The 21,186-nt window shown below is 42.7% G+C and overlaps 1 protein-coding gene across 5 annotated transcripts in view; it reads right to left on the reverse strand.

Moving 5' to 3' along the window:
• Positions 1 to 7,101, reverse strand: part of zbtb16a (zinc finger and BTB domain containing 16a) — a 198,524-nt gene extending 191,423 nt beyond the window's left edge. For 2 of the 5 annotated variants that reach the window (XM_030068306.1, XM_030068302.1), the window contains exons 1-2: positions 6,912 to 7,101; positions 2,286 to 3,616 (exon numbers count right to left, since the gene is read on the reverse strand). In XM_030068306.1, coding sequence (XP_029924166.1) covers positions 2,286 to 3,523 — 1,238 coding nt within the window. In that variant the 5' untranslated portion in view covers positions 3,524 to 3,616; positions 6,912 to 7,101. Of the gene's footprint in view, positions 1 to 2,285; positions 3,617 to 6,180; positions 6,437 to 6,911 lie in introns of those variants that run through there. The other 3 variants (XM_030068303.1, XM_030068305.1, XM_030068304.1) reach the window with 3 other exon arrangements.
• Positions 7,102 to 21,186: the final 14,085 nt, after the last annotated feature.

Raw genomic sequence — 21,186 nt, forward strand, 5'->3', positions numbered from 1 at the left:
TAATCACATCAAAAAGAATTAGCGGCTTGACGGCGTCTACGCGCGGAGAAGGTGTGGATTTGATACGCTATCAAACAAGACAAACCCCCATATTTGAATCCGCGAGGACACGGGCATCTGTGAATATCAAACATCCCGGGGTAGCGCACCAGACCTTTTATGTGTGGATGGCAAAGCAGACAGCGGATGATGCAATGTTTGATTTCTACACTTCAGATGTCTGGAGGCTGACAGGACAGTGCGTACAATATTAAACAGTGTCGTCTTGGAGTGTCTACTCGTCTAAATTAACCCATTAGTATTCTACGGGGCGAAGCGGGCAGATCAATGCATGAAACGGTTTCGAAATCTCCTTTGATACGAGATTTCCCAGCTTGAGCGAATTGATGAAATTCCTCTTGAAACACAGGCAACCATTTCACACGCCAGACTTTTCTCAAGACAGAGGCTACTCCAGTCTGTCCTTAAGCACGTTAGGACTACATTATTGTATCTCGCACGGAGGCTACGCGGTATTTTAACACCCATGCTTAATGCCAGTTTAAGAATAACAGATTTTAAACCTGCTGAAAAAAAAAGGGTCTGTTTTCTAACACTCCGTGTACAAACCCTCTTAATATTCAACAAATAATGAGCACTCATCATCAAGGCCGTCAGCTGTATACTTTCACAAGTCATAGCAGATACCACACCGCCACAAAAAAATAACTCACTTCACATCAATTCAGTCCTAATAACCTCACAGTGCCATCTGCATTTCTGTTACAGACCTGACTCAAAAACCCCTGCTCAATAACTTGTTCAGTGCGAGGCTGCACACAAGGACACCTCTGTTTGGGGCGGAGGGAGCATTTCTGTAATTCTGTGTACTTTCTGAAGACAACACGGAGACACATTTAACAGCCGAGGTGTGCTTGAATTAAATTAGTCCGGTATATTGGTTGAAGTATGACTTGAGCGGGTGGCGGGGTTCAGATCCTCAAGTGAACTTTAACCGCGGTGCATTCCTATTGATTTGAGCAAACATTACAGGCCGGGGAAGGTGGCCTTCAAGGTAAGGACGGGCTCGCAGTCACACAAACTGTTCTTGTGACTGTGCAAAAAAAAAAAAAAAAATCCATGCAGCAGTGATGCAAGTGCATTCCAATAAGCGGTTGTATTCTGGTTGGCCTGACACTATTTTGACAGATGCAGAGATATTCTATTACATAACATGTACTCTGGCACCAAACACTGGGCCAAGCACAGAGAAAAGGAAATGGACGTTTTTTTTTTTTTTGTTTGTTTGTTTAAGTTTACAGGTCGGTTTTAAGTATTGTTTGTGATTTCTTCCTTTTAAAATGACTGACATGCCATTTGCAGTGTTTCGCCCTGCCCCAGCCTACCCCTGTCCTAGCAGTATCCCCTTGTTTCAGGGCCCAGGTTCAGCACTCATTTCCTGGGCTGACAGTCTACTCCAATTATAAAGCTAATAAGGGCCTCCCTTGTGCTGTTACGGGGAAGGGGAGGGGAGGGGAGCTACTGCATCCAGGTTCAGGGCTCGACTCTGGATTGTATGTATGAGAGTGTGTGTGTGTGTGTGTGTGTGTGTGTGTCTGTGTGTGTGATAGCTGCTGCCCACATCTCGCAAGGTGTGACTAATGGTCTTAGACAATGTTACGACAGGACTGCTCTGCCAGTCACCTGGACGCGCCTGAAAGCCATCAGAGAAGTGGATCTCTGGGCCACAGACCACCAGGTTCATCTGAGTGTCAGGATGTCACTGCTTACAGACGAGACAAGAAATTACTAATAAATTATTTCTGCATTCTTAGTGCGCACCAGCCAGCCGCAAACACAACATCTAATTACGCATGTAAGCCATAAACAAAGTGTTTTTGAAAAAAGTGTACCCTCTGCTATTTATTTAAAATAAAAAGCCGAATAACTCCCCTCTCAACAACAACATATTCAAAAGATAATTATTAATTTTTAAAAATTTCAGGTTACCTGGGTCTAGGAGGTTTAAGGAAACTCTTTGTATTCCTTTGAAACCAAACCACCTCTCGAGCGCACTAGATTTCCCCATGTAACACATCCTCCGCTCTCTTACACCAAAGAACTTAGCAGGTACCTTCACCTTCACAAACATCAACCGCACGCCATGAAAAATTTTCAAAGCACTTTTGCATAAATGCATAAAAATTAAGTGATTACTGGAAAAAGTGGCTGCTGAAAGAACTATGAACATCAAGGCCAAGCCAATTAGCCAGCAGCGACTCGAAGACAAAACTTTGCCAGCTTACCTGTGCTGCTCCACAGCTTCATTATCTGGTAGCTCTGCACCACAGACATTGCAACGTTCGTGCTGGTTCCTGCCGTCTGGTTTCATGCCCACCGCCAGCTCCCCAAGCTTGCTAAAGAACTCTCTCTGGATGAAGCTTTGTGGCAGGAGCCCCCCGTAGGCACTAAAGTCCATCGACATGGCCAGGGCTGGGGACATGGGGAGAGAAGAGGCCATGGATGCCGGCATGGACATAATGGTATCCGCTTTATGATTGGGTGGTAGGGAGTAGAGCGAGGCCAGATGTTTCTCTGTCATTCCTGCCATGGCTTCCAGCCCCATTTGGCTGATGTCTGCCTGAGGATCGCCCATGCCTTCATCGCGAGCGTAATGCAGCTCGCGGGCACTGGTGATCACACTGCTCCTGGTCGGTGTTCCTGGACCGTCTCGGTTCCTGTCCTCGCCGCTCCGCTCTCCGTTGCTGGAGGCACTGGACTCCATGTTCTGCGGGCTTTCGTGGCCGTTGCCACCCATGTCAACTTGCATCATCTCCGTCTTGATTTCAGTCATCAGTTGGTGGGAGTTTCCTTGGGCAAGCTGCTCAGCCCCGAAGCTCTGCTGGAGCAGGGACTGGCCGATGCTCATCAGGCTATCCACAGCAGCTTTGGTGGGACTCAGAGTGGAGAGGCCAAAGGAAGTGGACACTGAGGGACTCTGGTCCACCACACCGGGCAAGGTGGAGGCTTGGTGGGTACCTGACAGGTAGGGACTCTCCATGGAATGCTTCTTGGAGTTCTTGCCTCCATTGCGGCCCTTGCGCTCATCTTCCTCCTCTGTGCTCCCGTCATTAACACTGACCTCCACGTCGTTCTCGTCAGAGGACTGGATGGTTTCCAGGATCTTCAGGCATTGCTCTTCCAAGTATTCAATCTCCAGGATCTCTGCTGCGTACAGCAGATCATCTAAGTCCTCCACCTTGGCCTGGAGCGTGGCAGTGTAGGCGTACTCCAGAATCTGCTGGAAGGTCTTTGGTGAAAGAAAGTCCAGGGTGTAATGCTGGCTGCTGCGATGGAAGAGGATCTCAAACATTTTGCTGGTGCAGGCCAGCACAGTTCGGTGAGCATGGAACTCCTGGCTGTCTACCATAATGACCACGTCACACAGAGTCCCAGCCAGACGCATCTGGTTGGCCTTCTGCAGAAGGGCGGTGGGGTGGTTGGGGTTCTGGAGCTGGATCATACCCATTTTAGTTAAATCCATTATGTCGATGCAATCCACGAGGCCGACTCATGAGGCTCGCCTTCCCCGTTCAGCAGTGTATTTAGCTATCTTTGTAAACAAGATGAAATCTATCTGAAAAGAAGAGAGAGAGAGAGAGAGAGAGAAAATCAACACTGATATAGCAGCAAAAATGTTGAGTGCATCTATCAGTCTTGACATTTTGAATTCCAACAATTGTAAGCCTCCTCTTGTCCAAAAATGAATGGAACGAATGAAAAGAATGTGATACAAGTGTCGCACGGCAGAATTTAGTCTGATGGATCTGCTTTGTTCCGTCTCAGGGATATAACGAACAAACAGTCAACATTTTCAAATTCTCAGCATTTTGCAAAACGACAGTAAGAAAATTCACTTCAGAAAAATTTGAAAAGAAAAAAAAAATTGAATTTGTATACCAATAAACAATTTATACAGGAATAATTTCATGCAGTGGCATCACACTTAAAATAAGTACTTGGCTTTCTGAAGAGCAGCCTACTTGTGAACAGGCTCACAATGCATACAAAAACACATTAACCCACCACTAGCACACACACACACACAGAGAGAAATACATATAAAAGACAGCCACATTTGTCCTGATCTGCTTGTGTGAGGTGTGTGCACGCTGATTTCCAGAGTGAGAATCCTGGTTTACACTGTTGCATGGCTCACAAAGACCATCAACAGCCTTTCTGAAATGAAATGGCATCTTACTCAGTATTCCCATCACAGACAGGAGCAGAGAGCGGCGGCCAGAAATGGCTGGAAAGGAGGACGAAGCAAAAGCACACAACACTGCAGCAGCAAAAAAAAAAAAAAAAAAAAAAAAACACTGCTTTGCACTCATTCACAAATAACAAATAAATATCACTGATTGGCTCAGTAACTCATGTAACTCGATTATGGAGAGGAACAGGACAACATGTTGCTCTACGGGGTGTTTACCCTCATATCTAACAGCTATTATGAAACGCTACACTGCAATAATAATTTTTTTTTTTTTTTTTAAAAAGAGGCTTGTGTGGGAATTAAATAGTCTTGACAGTTGATAAATAAGTAAATAATCGAATGAATAAATAAATACCAACTTCCAGAATTTCCTATATTGCCAGACTTCCACGATGTGACTGCTGAGAGGCCAAACTGCCGCCCTCTGCAAAGTTTTCAATGCAGCCATGCAATTAATTTATTGTAATCACCTGTTTTTTTTAAAAAAAAAAAAATCTGTTTAATGATATCTGTCGGCAACGCAAGTAGCTCTGCTCATCTTAATTCTCCTTTGTCAATTCTCAATTTCCGCTTTGAATTTGAGGGCTAATTAATGTAAAGATAAGTTTCTCAGCACTTCTTTCTTTCCTTCGCGCCTGAGAACAATATAAAAGCGTTTTAGGAGGAAAAAAAAGCCCCCTCTCCCTCCACATGCCACTGAGACAGAGAGAGAAAAGAGGGAGGAGGGAAACAAAAAAAGAAATAGGCCGATTGAAAGTTTGCCGAATATTTTAATTGATAAAAGGGAAACGCAAAATTAAGCTCACCTCCACAAACTAGAGTCGCATGGATCAGAATAAGGTGGAAAGCAGTGAAGCACGCAGCTATTGTTTGTTCTGCTGATCAAATGGAAATAAATACCAGGCTTTTGTGACACTGGACAGTTGTTTTATCTCGCAGGTGATAGGCACATTGATAGAATCGCGAAATAGGCTGTCATATAACCGTGCTGAGCTTCTCAGTCAACAGAGGTCATCCTTAAAAGCCGACATTATCCTTAAGAGAACAGCAATAGCTGCGTTTTATGACCGCGTAAATTATCAGTGCCTGTTGCACTGTAAAGATATTAAGATTATTTTATGGTGGTGCCTTAACTTGCCGGAAAGAAAACAATGGAAAGTTGGCGGTTTGGGAGAGTTGATTGCGCCTGTTTGCTCTCTATTATTAAAAGACAGCGGTGCGTCTAGACAGCGCTAATACTGGATACTAGACAAATTATACCGGGCGCTGTGCATTATGAAAAACACAACGCACTACATGAGGCCAAGAGGAGAATTTCTGCTTTAAAAAACCAGTATCGGCTACTGACAATAAGCTTTATAGGTCGGCTTAATAGAGAGGCAGCATAATCAATCTGATCACGAGTTGTCTCCCATAGCGCGCCTTGGCGACCCAGCCGCAACAAGAATAAACAGCATTCAACACACGAGGCCGAACCTGGATAATGTTATGCACGGCCATACAGAAACGTGGAAAAGCAAGCGGCACATTGAGCATCTCTCAAGGGACAAACAGAGATATGGAGCTGGCTAAAAAAAAAAAAAAAAGTAAATGAGCCCGACAGCTTCCAGGATCTCGCCGATTCAACACCGCCGCTGCTCTGATCCACGCACAGGTGGACTTTGTTTGAGCCAGGCTGAAATACTAGCTGTTTAGCAGCATTTTAATTAACCAGGGGAGACTTACTATCCAGAGAGAGAGAGAGAGAGGGAGAGAGAGATCAGACTGTCTCGATAACAAATCAATTTGCCTTTGCATCCGTTACCAATTCCCCACCTCACACTAAGCTGCGTGCTGCCCTGCAAGCCGAGATTTGGTGAAGAAGCAGAGCTCTCTCCCGCTGCCTGACAATCAGTCCTAGTATGTGCGGCTACTGTATAACGTACATCAGTGATCAGTGGGTCCAGTACAGAAACCAGTGTCCCCAGTGCTCCTCATCATGATGTCATCACGGCTAAATGAGCCACACTGGTGCGTCTGGAGAGACACGCAAGGACGGCCAAGTGTCGCTGCCTACAAAAAAAAACGCGTTTCCACCAGAAAACGAACCAAACATTATTATTTCTCCAATAAAGTCACATGGAGCAGAGGCGTCATATGTTGTCTGGTTTCCCGGTGTAGAAGCCAGACCTCACGTCCTCTTGCCGCGATCCCCAGCATACTAAACCAGACAGGAGAGAGGGGGGGGTGGAGAGAGGGGGGGTGGCGACGGTGGGGGGGTTGGTTGGTGGTGGTGGTGGTGGTGGTTGTGGGTTGGGGGGGGGGGGGGGGTTACGTCAAGCTAACATCTCTACAATACCGTGCGTTAATGCAAACTTCAACACCTTGCAGCGCAACATCAGGTAGCCGCACACTTGTTTTAAATCCTGCACTCCGGCGGCGCGCAACAACCCGGGTGCCGATCCAACTTGCGTGCCAAAGTCGCCTTTTTGCTGCTAACTTCACGTGAGGTTGAACGGGGACAAGCGAGCGGCTCCCCCGCACCAGAAACGCATCAAAACATCTATATGGTGAATGAAAGTACACAGAGAAAACAGTGGTAGACATGCATGCAGAGAAGCGGGTCTGGCACTGTCGCCGGTAATTCCAGCTGCGTTTAGCCCGGATTGGTACTCACCTAAGTTGCACGTTTTGATTCCGTATAGTGTAGGGGGATTGGGGGCTACAGCATAGTAAGGCAGTTCGCAATACCCGCTCTCTCAACACGCACTAACTCCTTTCTTCTCTCGCCTTAGCAAATCAACACGGCGCTGACGTCAACGCAGCCAGTCAGCCAGACAGGCAGCCAGGCAGCCGGCGCTGCGCTCACAAGCCATGCAAACACTGAGAAAGTGAGACACCTAGGGGGCTGTCTCATGTCAAACGTGTATGTTACAGTATGGCAATGAAGGAGGAGAGAGTTTATCAGCACTCCTCCCCTCCCTCCAGCCCCTGTAGTGCATTGTGTGCGCCTCTCAAAATTGGACATCAAAATCACACCAAGAGATAATATATCTATGATTAAGCCGAGCGCAGTGGCCTGTTTAGTGCGAGTCAGGGCAGAATTACAGTGCAAACTATCATCACAAGCCACCCTGGATGACTCTGGCAGCTCACTGTGCTCATATTCAGTAAAATAGCTGGAAAGGATGCTGGCATTAAACCGCTCCACGTGCTGCTGAGAGAACGTAAAGGAAAATATGTCAAAGATCCCGGAGGGTTCCCACACAGTACTTTGGGAAGCACTGCTTGAGCCAAAGTGCGTCCAAGTTTGATCATAATATCCAGAGACACCCAGCAAAAGTCATCAGATATTTGCATGCAAGCCAAATCCATCAGTACCCAAGGGGGAGTTTTATTTGTGAATGTCTATCACTCACCTTGCTGACAAATATTATAGTTGTTTAAAATTGAGATATATATCAGGACAGGGTCTTTTAAAAGGGGAGAGTTATGGTGTAATACCCCTCTGAAAAAAGAAAAATGATTGCTGTTTCTATTGGTGATTGTTTGCCTTATGGAGATCAACAAGTGGAGGTTCTAGTTTAGTCATAGTTTCATTTCCCCATAATTTAGTTTTCTAAAAAATAAATTGCTGCCTTCCAGGGCTCCTTTTACACAGCTTCTTTCAGGTTTTTTTTTTTAAAGTCACAAATAAGTGTCACACATTTAAGTGGTTTTTGTTGGAAATGTCAAAATGCAGCGGGGAATAAAAGTTGATTTTTGGTGGCTGTCGTTTTGTTTTTGAAACTAAGTGGTAGTAATTGAGAAAATGTGCATCAGGCATTAATCGATGCTTTGATTAACTGATAAACACTAGGATGTGATATGCCAAACAATAAGGTATAATAATGAAATCCATCAGTCTTGCCATCAACTGGTCTATAGTTGGATATCATAAAAAAATACTTCTTTGTTGGATTGTTCACACACAGTCAGCTCCTGGTTGTGATATTTCCACCAGCACCTGAAGGCAGCATTATTCCATATTGTATAAGACTGAATATTATAAGCATAGATTTCACTCTAACCACCATGTAGTTTTACATTTCAGACGTAACTCAGAAGCTCAAAGTTTTCAGCATGGGTCGCTGGAACTAAATCTGATCAAACTCATATTACTGAGCTACTTATTACTTAAGTTAAATTTAGATTTAAGTATTTCTAAGTAGTCTTTCGTTCTCTCTCTCTTTCCCTTTTTCTTTCTTTCTTTCTTGAGTCATAACTGTGATTTTTTTCTTTTTTGAGTACGATTAGAAAAATCATTTTCTTTTCTTTTTTTTTTTGGAATGAAATAATAGTGAAATTGACCTATTTCTCAATTTGACAGCGGCCCTTCAACTCCCTCATGGAGTCCATGAAGTCCTTGCTCCCTCGTTTTGCGGTCCACTGATGTACAGGTCCTCTACAACCACTACTAAAACCTCTGCAAACTAATGCTAGTAGTCACACTAACAGTAATAAAGACAACAAAAGTCGCACAAAATTGTGGAATGAAGGACACCGTCTAAGACCAGCCAAGGAAAAACCCAGCGGCTTACACAGCAAACACAGATTCTTTAAAATCCTGATATCTTTGTCATGAGCAGTGAGAGGTTTCCGTCTATACAAAATGCACAGTTTCAGTATTTAAGCAAAAAGGCATTCAGGCTCGTTAGCAATGCCAGAGCAATGCAAATAATTCAGATGGGAAAACATTCCACCTAGAAAATAATACTTGAACACATTCCGAACAGCTTTTACACTGCTTCCTAATGTACTTGACTAATACCAAGATATTGAAATAAGATTTGAAGACTTAGGATCAATAACATGCCCAGTGAAAGATAATTCAATTAACATCTAAAAAGGAATTATAAGCAACTTAAATGTCAGTGCTGCTACTCTCCATTGCCGACTGATACCGTACGATAGTGACTCAACGTGCAAACAGTTGATGAAATCTTTTATATTTGCTTTTCAGAAACACCTCTAAGGGGGTCCCACTTTCCCGAGAAAAATCCTCTTGCACACAGAGAGTGGTGTCTTTTATAAGTGTTGCATTTAACAAGCTGCAACAGCGGTTTGTTTGGAATAAACAGAGGAAAAACTGGGTATATGGCATGATGAGCGATAGTCACAATTGCTGCACAGACAAAGAAGAGGGCCATCTATAGAAAATCAAACTTTGTCAAAAGAAATCCAAGGAAAGGGAAACACATTAATCACTAAAGAGGAGGGCAAGCTGCCAAAACAGAAAGCGGCTGCCTCTGAACAAAACTACCGTTGACATCGCCGTTGCCTTTAAGATGAAAAGCTCTCAGACATGAGACGGAAGGATGGAGAGCAGTGCGGATCCGCTTTTATGTTGGACTGGAAGGTTTACTGCCACATTGAGTGTCTGTATTATTAGCATGTTGTGCCAAAGCGTATACGCCGAGTCGCCGACACCAACGCAAAGAGCACTTATCATGAAGCCTTTCATCGAGATCAAAAAAAAAAATACAAGAATCTCATCGACTGGAATCCAGGAATCACCATCGCCACAGTCCAGCTGCAAGTCAACATGTTTTACACTTAAAGTCGGAGGTCTCATCTAACGCCAGTTTAGAAATTCTGCTTGGCATGGCGAACTTGGTAGACATGCACTTTGTAAAGGAATGATTTAAGTGTTTTTTTTTTTTTTTAGACAGAGGCAGAGAAACAGGAGGCTTCTGAGTATAACCCATTCTCCAGAATAAAATATTGTCATTTCACGTTTCTGCAAATACATTGAAACCTCAACATCTCTGAACCCAAAATACTGTACATTGCATATCAAGATTTAGACTTGGTCGTGGATCCTGTGTTAACATCACGTTACTGATAACGTTCACGCCTGTTTGGACACTTGCTAACATTAGCTCATTAACTACGTTATCTACTTTCGTTTGCTTCATCAGCCACCAAAATCTCTTGGTTTAAGTTAGGAAAAAGTCATCGCTAACGTAGTCTGACTCAGCGGACGTAGACTGTGGGTATAAGCTTTCCATTGGGTGACGATTTCAGATGCCATTCTGCGTGTTGCCACTTTGAAAATCCCCGTCACTACGTCAAACAACAGTAACCTCTGAGCTAGTCTGTTTGTGCCGATGTACTGATCTGTTCCACTTCCCACGAGCTTCTGTGATATCATTTTAATTACGTTCTGCAAGAGTTACACAGCTCTTAAATTGTCTGTGGTCCAGTCAACACCAAAGCAGGTTCCTCCCAACACTATTTTTCGTGGGCACTAACGTTATGAAATGTTAGCCAAAATGAACAGCGCTTTTGCCAGACACAGGATTCAAATCCCGATCTGCAGAGGCAAAGTCCTGTTTATTGCACCATCTGGCACGGCACAATCCTCCTAATGCAGTGTTTTTTGTTCACTTTATACTACATCATGAAACTCGACAACATGACATTTCAGTGTAGCCCTAGTTTGCAGAAATGTCTGGCAACTGGGCTGTGTTGACATAGATTATTGATTGCAGCTCTATGAGGTCTTTAATCAGCACATGAATCGCATGGCGGTCTAACTTTCACGCAAAGTGTTGCACGTGTTAGCTAGATGGAAGATTTTTATAGCCAGTTACAATCCATTCATCAGTGACTAGTTGGGCAAACTCAGCAGATAAAAATCTGGATGGATTTGATTCTCTGCAATGGGTTGCTATGACTTTTACTGTGGGTTTAATGGCAAATGTCTCAATAAAAACAGTGACACCTGAAGCGAACATTTTCAAACAATCACCATTTTCAAAAGGATCAAACAAGCCGACTGACGGCTGCAACGAAAGCCTTCAGAGCTCAGCATCAGTGAGACGACGGAGCCTGTTTGTGGATCCCCAGCTTGTTCCTGTCACCATCCAGGGTGACGAGGTGGAGATGGTTCAATGGTTCAACCTTACAACTGCAGCAAACAAAGTGGCCTGGACTGAAAACATGGAAGCACGGTAGGCTGTTCCTCTACATGTTTATCAATGCGTGCAACAGACTGTTCAGCATGTCATACCACCGGTGGCCAGGCCAACGTTCTTGGCGATATCACATGCAATGAGAAACGTCTTGATAAAGGTCCTTCGCAACACCGTTTCAGGGAGCACCTTTAGGGAGCAGATTACGCCAAACCCATCCTAGACGACACCCGCCACTCTCTCCTCAATGAGCAATGCAGCTACAAAGCACTGCCACATCTACTCCAGCCTCAGCCGCTTAGGAAGGTGGTGACGCCTGGCAGTCAGCACTGTCAGGGTCCAGCATCTCCGTGTGCTGATGTGTCTAAGAGCCTGAAGTATATTCAGCTGACAAAGGAAAACCTAACATAAAGTGTCTCAGTGAGGTGTTGGGCCACCACGAGCCAGCAGAGCTTCAATGCTCCTTGGCATATCTTCTCCAAATCTGTGCAACTCTACTGCAGGTTTGGAGCTCCATTCTTCCAAAACGGAGCTCCATCAATTGGTGCTTTGATGATGGTGGTGGAGACCGCGGTCTAATGCGCCGCTCCAAAATCTCAAGAATCTCCAAAATCTCCCCAGCAGTTTGGCAAAGGACATCAAAGACCAGCGTTCTGATGTCTGAGATTAAACAGGCAGGTTTTGGATAAAGTTGCATAAGTTAGCATCATGATGTGTTCCTTTGGAGGTCAGCTGGTCCCCCTGCTGGTGTTAGATTGCACTGCAGTTGCATTGAACGTTCCATCTCTCTGCAGTTCCACTAGCTTGTGGAATTGTTTGGCTTGGTAGACGATATATTTTAAGTACCATGGTCACCTGATGAGGTAAATCATGTCATTTTACAACAGCAGATTGTTTGATTTAGGGTTAGCCTATTGTTTATAATGGTTTAGTCCTTTGTGGAGGGTAACATTAAGGTAACAAGCCCTGCTGAGTGTATGTTGGCAGTGATGTTAGATAATTATTTAGTTAATCATGATGTTATTGACAGACCCCTGCTAGGAAGGGATGATCTCAAAACTGGTGTGTCACTCACTGACTTACTGACTTTTTCCAGAGATAAGATAGTGGCGCCTCCTAGTGGCAACATCAAACATTGCTCGCATTTATTTTTTTTTTCCATTGTCACATTTTTGTTTAACAAGCTTATTTCTCTGTTCAGAGCTCGACAGTTAATATTTGTTTTGCTTGCACATTCTGCTTTCATGCACAGGATCTCACAGGTGCACATTTCACTTCCATCTGTACGTGTGATCTGATGATGAGGGGAGCTAACAGTGAACATTTGCATGTTTAATGCGTGTGCAATTCATATTTGCATGTCTAGACACTTTTCTGTATGTTCTTCCATTCTTGTATGTATGCTCTGCAAATGTAATAAGTGGAACAGTCAGTGCACTTTGTAAACTGCAAATGTCTGCTAACCTTTCACTCTTCACCATTTAATAATATTTTTCTATTATTCAGAATGTGTTCTCTTGTTGTAGTTATTCATTGTACAATCTTCAGTACATTATTTGCTCTATTCTTACGTCCTAATCCGCGCTCCTGCGACGACCCACTTTCCCCACAGCAATCATTAACGTTCCATCAAATCTAATCTAATCTAATCACCGCTGAAATGAGTGACACTGTATTTTGGCATGTTTGACAAAACCAGCGATGGCGGTGTCATGTTGAATAATGAAGCGAGTGAAAGGAGGACTCATGATAATGCACCCTGTAATTCACACTGGTAAAGAAACTGGAATATGTGGTTATAGATTTACTTTTCCAAGGAGCTCGGATTTTTGTGTCAATAACACAGTTGTCATTTGAAACCTCCCGCTCAAAGAGAATGTGAAAGGAAAACCGAGCACAGTTTCAACCTGTTGTGGACGACGCTGCGTGTTTCCCCTTCAGTTTGTTTCCAAACCAACCAAGCCCCAGGAAGCAACAGGTCTGGAATCTCACATCTGGTAGTGGGTAATCACAGAATTTATTGCTGTATCAAAATGGAAAGCATGGGTTTGAAGGGGCTTTTCAGGGAAATCTCGTTTACCCTAAAATACAGCGGTGCTCTGGGAATTTTTAGATTCATCCGAGCAAGGATCACGGAGTGCTTCATCACCTTTGAGCTGCATGCTGTGCAGGCTCTGTGCAGGCTTACCCAGGGATAAAGAAAAAGGCACTGCCTTAATCTGGCAATAATCCCCGTTTTACTGAGGGAAAGGAAGACGAGGGCTAAATTATAAAACCATATTATCGCTGCCCGTAACAATACTAAGGGTTTAAAAAAAAAAAAAAAGGAAAGAAAAAAAAGGGGGCTGCCTAGGAGAAGTTTTGGTTTGAGGTTAGAGATGAAACCATTCACTGCCAATGGGGTGTTATTGCACATTTCAGAGGCTGGTTGTTTAGCTGTAACTGAGTCCATGTAGTCCACACAACCCTTCTGGCTGTTGCTCTGGAGCAAGGCGGTGATAATCTGGAAGCTCCACTCCTCAGAAGATGTGGGTTCTAGTGAGAACCAGAGAGAACATTATGAAGATGGGTGAATTCATCAGTGTGGCACGGCTTACCTTCAGTAACGATTGGCCAAGTTATCAGTTTGATAATGGGCTTGCAGTAAGCTCCCTCCCACCATAAGTTTTCACACTAATTACACGTTTTCCAATTCAAACTATCAGGATAATTATTGTGATAACACCAATCTCCATTTAATTCTGAGAAATAATTAGAGCAATCACAATTATCAAGCACAACTTATGTAGCAGATTTGTCCCGAGGAGGCCTGAGAAGGGATAGAAACTGGGGAAAAAAAGGGGGGGGGAAAAATCGCCAAAATCTGTAATAGCTTGTAATTTATTTATTAGCCTTCAAGAAAATTATCCTTTTTTTGTTGTTGTTGTTGCTGTTGCAGCGGTGGAATGTCTCTGTGTCTTGCCAAAGGCAAATATGCCAATGGGCAACAAGAACTTTCACAGGCTTTTTAAAATAAATTCAGGCAGACACATCGCTCATCTTTTTTTAGGTGGGTTTCACATGAAGATGAGGATTTAAACGCCCTCGCAGATCATGCATCAAACTTTAGGAGCAGTGGAGACTATTTAGACGCTCTGTGACCGAAAAACTTTCAGTACAAAAGAAAAAAAAAGTGATGTAATTGTGATTTTTTTTTTTTCTCTGCAGGCACAGTCTGATAAAACTAAATTAAAACCTCATTTCAGCCGCTTGACTGTTAAATAGGCAAATAAATGGGAAAAGCTGGGGAATATTCCTGCTTTAATGGAGGAAAGGATTTCAGGTTAACATGTACATGGCTCTGCTGACCAGAAGCCCCACCATTGTCTGTGTCCTGTGCAGGCATGGCCCACAGAGGAGGTGTGTGTGGGGGGGCATGGGCCCCACACAGTAGACCTTTGTGAAACTCTCTCCATACAGCCGGACTGAATGGACTCTTTTTACACTTGTGTAAACCTGGGGGCGTCTCCGGTACTAAGGCCACGCCTCTGCGACCCCTGACCCTCACCTCTGACCTTTGGTGGATTTGGTCGAGAGCAACTTTTTTTTTTTGCTCGCCATGTGCTCAAGGCAAAGCCACAAAAAAACCCACTTGGTTAGGATCTAATTCACCATCCTCCAAAGTGGGAAAACACACATAAAGTGTAACTTATCACTACAATTCCAAGCAGTTTATAGTATTTATACCCGGTGTACTATCACTTAAGCAGAGCCGGTTCAAATCAGATCCTCCTCACTGACCCCAGCATGACCGCCTGCCGCATGTTTGCCAAGTTTCAGGTTTGCCCACTTCCCTGCACACACTGTCTAACATGAAAGAATGGCCAAACCTGATTCAGGTTAATGGGTGAAATAGCTATGTTGACCTAGGTGTTTTATTTACCAAGTGCCTATTTACTTCTCTTTTCCAAGCCTTCAGCTGCACCCTCAAGAGGACAAACTACAGCGGTTAAGAGGATCCTCTGGATCAATACTCTTCTTGTCTTGTCAGACCGGCAGAATGGCAGCCGGACAAACTGGGCTTGTGTGGTCAGTTTCAGGTGACGAGTGCTTTGACCTTAGCTCCAGCAATCACTTCTCACCTGGGCAATTACAGGCCATTTCAGCGATGGGGAATTCTGGGAGATTGGTGGGGCAGATTATAACAAAGATGATTAGGCTGCTGATAAAAAGGCAATAACCAATAATGTGGGTCACATTTTCCCTGGATAGTCCTCTGTAGATGTTAAACAGAATGTCAATAGTTATATAAGTTAAATATCAACAAGAGGTCAGCAGAATATCAATAGGCCATAATTTAGCAACATATTGACATATTTATTGACATCCTGTTGTATGTGTTTGCTGTATTTTAACCAGCGTGTAGCCCTAGTTGATGTTATTGCTGGGTACCTACTGCATTATTATGAAACCCACCAGAGATCTGGGCAAGATACGCCCACATGGTTAAAGTCTGGAATTTGTCAAACCTGTTTTAGTGTCTGTGCAACAGGCCAGTAAATGTCATGACCAAATACAGCGTTGGTGGGCATATTTTACCCAGAACTCTGGTGGGATCCATAATAATAATCCATAATAAAGGGGAAGGCCATGAACCCGGGGTGTCAGCTCCTTGAGTATTTACAGACATGTTACTGAAATTTATATCATGTCTTATTGATATTCTATTGAACTCTGGTTGATCTTTAGCTTAATTATCATCTGACATTCTGTTGTGCATCAATAGGAAACCATTTAAAGAAAAATTTACGATATGGGTGTCAATTATGAAGGCAGAGTGTCTTATTTAACCAGCAAAGCAATTCTCAGCCAAGTCGAAAACCTCCACTAGACTGATATATGGGTTTACTGATACTGTATAATACTGTATAATGGATATGATGTATTGATTATTATAGATAAGACTATCCACCCCTCCACACTGCCAGGATTTTTTTTGTGTGTGCTTTTATCCCAACCCACAAATACCTAGGCACATATTCCTGAGCCAGTATGACCTTGCACTGCAAGTGGCTCAGCTTTTTTAGAAAAATTTATGAAAAAAAAAAAAAAAAAGCATGAGCAAGTACGTGTGTGATGAGCCACCATATTATAATTACTATCTCTGAGGTTAGACAACATTTACTGGATGATTCATCACAGCTTGGAGTATGTAGTTTCACTCCAGAGTGGAAATTATTCAGAACAACAGAAAAAGAAAAAGAAGAAAAAGAAAAAGAAAAAAAAAACTCAGGAAGAAGTACATTGGAACAGACAAGATCAGGCACAAGGGCAGAGAGAAAACATGTTTTCCTTGTGGCTCCACTTTTTTTCCTCGGGAGTCTTTTGTCTGTGATTGTACTACACAGTCGTCTCATTTTTAGTGTCCTCTTTTTATTTGCAGAGTGAACACAGATGAAAGCTCGACTCTTTCCCGAAGAAAAAAAGGGAGAGCAGGGTTCATCAGCATTTCACTCAACTCCGCCGCTGTTTTGCCATCATTTTGAAAACCATCTCTAAAACATGACTTTCTTATCAAATTCCCAGTCCTAATTAAACATCAAGGTCTGGTTTTCCTCTGTAGCAATTGACAGGTGATAGGAAAGGGACTCAGACAGCACAGACAGACTCCAAACCCCACGTGGACCGTGATGGGATAATTTTCTCATTAATAATTAATACATTTCAACCCATTTAAACACTTCACCAGCGTGAGCCGAGCTCTTTGGCGGTTCAGAGGGAGCAGAGCGCCATGGAAAGATGGTGATCTGAGAGAAGAGAGGCCCGAGATACGCTCCGAGAGGAGATCAATGCTCTCCCATGCCTTGGCTCGTCCTTTCGCGTTGTACAGTGAGAGTGGATGAGGCAGACATCGACTGAGAAACTGAGAGGGATTTCACTGTACATCGAGCGTGGCCTTTCCTCAGGGAACCCCACTGTACACGTTTCCACCAGCCTGTGGGAAGCATGTGGCTCTAACAAAGAACAGGCTTCAGTGGAAAAAATAAAATTGCAAACCAGAAGGACCAACCGGCGTGATTAGTGCCGTTGTAGGGGGGGAGTCATATTCTGAGAAAAAAACCTCAAAATGACCAAGATTAAAGTGGCAAATTTACAAGAACTCGAAAAATCTGTGATGATAAAGTCACAAAAATAGCTTTTCTTATTCTTATCTGACGACCTCATCAAATTCAACTTTGCAAAGGAATTTAGGAACAAGGAGATCCTGCTGATTTGAGCCCAGAATCAGCAGATTGTTTTCTTCTGAATCGGCCCAAGTCACAGCAACGTCTCTTCAGAGTCCAGATGCTGAGGAGAGGATTGTGATTCTGGAGTTTTTTTTTTAAATCTAATAAATTACCAGTTTAATCTCAGAATTTCTGATTTTTTTTTCTCGTAAAATTGTGGCTTTATAATTTCAGATTTTTTTTTTCTCATGAATTTGTGAGTTTAATCTCGGAAATTCTGAGGTTTTTTTTTTTTTTTTTTTTTTTAACCCTTTCCTTCCTTTCCCCCCCAAAAATGTCACATATACGCATTTGTAAATCTGAGTAATTGTAAAAATCAGATGAAATCCAACATAATCAATCCTTTTTTTAAACAATATGTTTATTGTTTTCGCATTAAATGCATACGACAAGTGCACAGCATCACTTAAGGGCCCCGTCTTTACCCTTCCCGACTTCTTCCCTGTAACAAATACATTAGCAAAAAAAAAGGATATACAGATCTATACATGTAAGTACAATATGCACATACTTTTACAATGAAAATTTATGAAAAGTCCCCAAATCGTTTCATATAAATTCAATTTACCTCTAAAAATATATTGTTTTTTTTTTCCATTGACATACATGGAGCCATATTTGTTATCCAAGCCCCCATACTAGGTTTGTCTTTGTAGAGTCCTAACATGAGTTTTGCTTGTAATATGCAGATGTTAATAAATTAGATACAGCGCCAAAATAATAGGCTGAGGTTCCATGTGCGCCTTCACGGACAGAATTTTATTGACCATGCAAATCACCATATCTTCTTGCGTTCCCATGTGCCTGAATTTGTGTAATTTGACTGGAGGAAGTTTGCACCAACCAACCAGCCGTCCTGCCGAAATTTCAGGCTAGTGCGGCTGTTTGAGCTTGGGCCGCTTTCCTCAGTTGATATTTCCAGATTTAGGTCCCCCTTGTGTTTTTACTCGGAGGTTACAGAGGAGCCCGATGCAAGCCAATTATACATCAGTGACAAGAACATCCCTGCCATCACAGTTCCTGTTCGTTAACTTCTCCAAAGGTGAAAAGAAAATTCTGCTGTCAACAATGTGAGTGCTCCTGAGAAAAAAAAAAGTGTTAGCTGTAAATATTTCAAAAAGTGTTTTCTTGGGATGTTGTGTCTAGCTGATATGGCCTCAAAGATCACTAACCTTGTGTAACCATCCTGAGTTTTTCAAAGTTCGTTGGAAAAAGCCTGCATCAGATTTACTTGGTGCAAATAAAACATTTCAACAGATTGGTGTGAAACCAGAAAGAGAGCCTGATACATTCACGTATTTTTTAACCCTCCTGTTATGTTTGGGGTCAATTTGACCACAGCCAATGTTTAACGTCTCTAAATAAATGATTAACATCATTTTTCTTGCTTCATATTTAATGAGTTTTCCTAATGTAATGGGTACTACCGGGTAAACATGAAATTCACATGATGATACAGTATGTTTTCAACGTCCTGTACACACTTTGTAATGCATCAGTTATAAATAACAAAAATCTGTACTTAAAAATAATATAAAGCCATTAAAACACCAAAAATTAATATTTCTTTCCAATTTTAGGTCAATCAGTGAGATTTTATGGTGATTTGCATATTTTTCCATAGTGGTGTAATAGGAATACAGGATGTATAAGTGGGGGTGGGGTGGGAGTTATGTTTTATTTAAAGGGCTATTTAGGTCGTCAACAAAGAAACATAAAGTATCTGACACATAAACTTTGGTAACAATTTTAGTTATAATAATTTTGTGGAGATTTAAACTGCTGGGGTCAAATTCACCTCAAACATAAAAGATGTTTGAAAATGTGAACATAACAGGAGGATTAAAATCAAACCACACCTTGATCGTATTTTTTCTCAAATGCACAGAGGCTGAACCGGACACACTGCAGCTACATGACTGACACCATGGCTGACGCGCTGCCATCAATAATCACTGCAGAAAATTGACTTTGTTGCATTTTGGTTTGTGTTTTCTGATCACACTTTACCATGACAGGGGTACCAGGGCCTGCAAACGTGTCACGTGACTCAGAAGCTCATTTATTGGTCAGAGTTTTTCGCTAAGCCACCAGCTCACCGGGTTACAGAGTTAAATCTGATTCCAGCCCCTGTGACTTTTGCCAAACATAACATGACTGGTGCTTCTGCTTGTCCGTGATGTTCATTCCAGTTATGACAAAACAACTTCATACGAGCGTCAGTTTAGGCTTCGCTTTGTTACGCCAGGCTTGCCAAGCTCGAGGAATTACTGGCAAAATCCATCTCCTCTTACCCACAACAGAGAGGTTTCCTGTCGCTGGTTTGGACTATTTTCTCACTCCTGATGAGCCGCACAACAGTTCAGTTGGACGAGAACCCAGATCTACAAGTGGTTATTGAATCCCAGCGGAGTGGGAATGGCATTGGTCTCACCTGGCAAATTAATGAGTAAACACTTTAGATTTTGAATAAACAGCTTCAGGCGCGTCAGGTTTGAATGCGCCTTTAGTCTCGAGGAAAACACAAAGAAAGTGAAACACAAACTTCAAGCAAAATTAAAGTTTGGTGGAGTGTCGGCTTTGATAGTTCCCTGGGTGTGACATGAGTGCACATGGTGGTGAAACATCCTCATTAGCTGCTCTGTGCTCCAATGAGCTGCTAATCCACAACACTGGATTTGTATTTGCTTCCATAGCAAAACAGCTTTTAGCCCATAAATGAACCCAAACAAAGTGGATTATGTGTGTAATTGCAGTTATATTTGTGAAAGTATTATCAGATCGTCTCTGGCGCAAGGATGCTATGTGGGCGTTTCCTGCATATGCCACCTGCCGGATCTACTTTCCAGTTCAAATAGGAAGATAACAACAAAAGAGATGTTTAATTTCCTGGAAAAAAAAATGGGTACCGGGACTTTTGTTTTTTTATGTTGGCATAATCCGCTGTGTTGGCGTTGGTTAATGTGCTACAGGGGTTATTTTGGGAGCTGTTTTTCTATGGAAGTGAATGGAGAGATAGAAATCCAAGAAGTCCACAAGCTGACAATCTGCCAAAGCTCAATTTTGCTTTAAAGGCCCATTACATGAACTTATTTACTGGGGGGGGAAAAAAAAAAAAAAACGTGTTTGCGGTGCATTTTCCTAAACATTTCTACACTTTTGGAGAAGTGGGGAAAACTCTTTTTTTTTTTAAGTCACTGCCGGTCTCAGAAGTTATGTTGTCATTTGTCTTTGATGTGTTCGCCTTTTTAAGATTTCCAGATCAAAAAAAAGATTTTATAGGGGAAGGATGAATGTTTTTTTCCCCCCTCATAATTTCCCTATACCCAGCGGCGTTTTCAAAAAAACAAACTGCTGGCAGCGAAGCAACCCATGATGACCTGTTTCCCACAAAGGGAGCTGCAGCGATTCTCAATACTTTCGTTTGTTTATTGTTATCCTTTTTCTTCTGTTCTTTTGAATTTTTTTTCTCTTTTTTTTTCAGGGCTGGTTTTCACAGCCTCTTTTCACCCTGTTTTGCCTGCATAATGCACAGAAATAAAATAACAGTGCAACAGTCTCAGATGAACCCAGCGCCGTCACCTGTGCGTGCACACAACAGAGATCAGGATGCACCAGTTTTACCAGCATTATGGTAAATGAGGGAAAATTGGTTTCACAGTAGATTCAAACACTATTACCCATTGCCGTCCATGTTTTGCTTATCAACATCACCTGCCATCTGTTTTGC

The sequence above is a fragment of the Myripristis murdjan genome, chromosome 14, assembly GCF_902150065.1.
Source record: "Myripristis murdjan chromosome 14, fMyrMur1.1, whole genome shotgun sequence".
Lineage (NCBI taxonomy): Eukaryota > Metazoa > Chordata > Actinopteri > Holocentriformes > Holocentridae > Myripristis > Myripristis murdjan.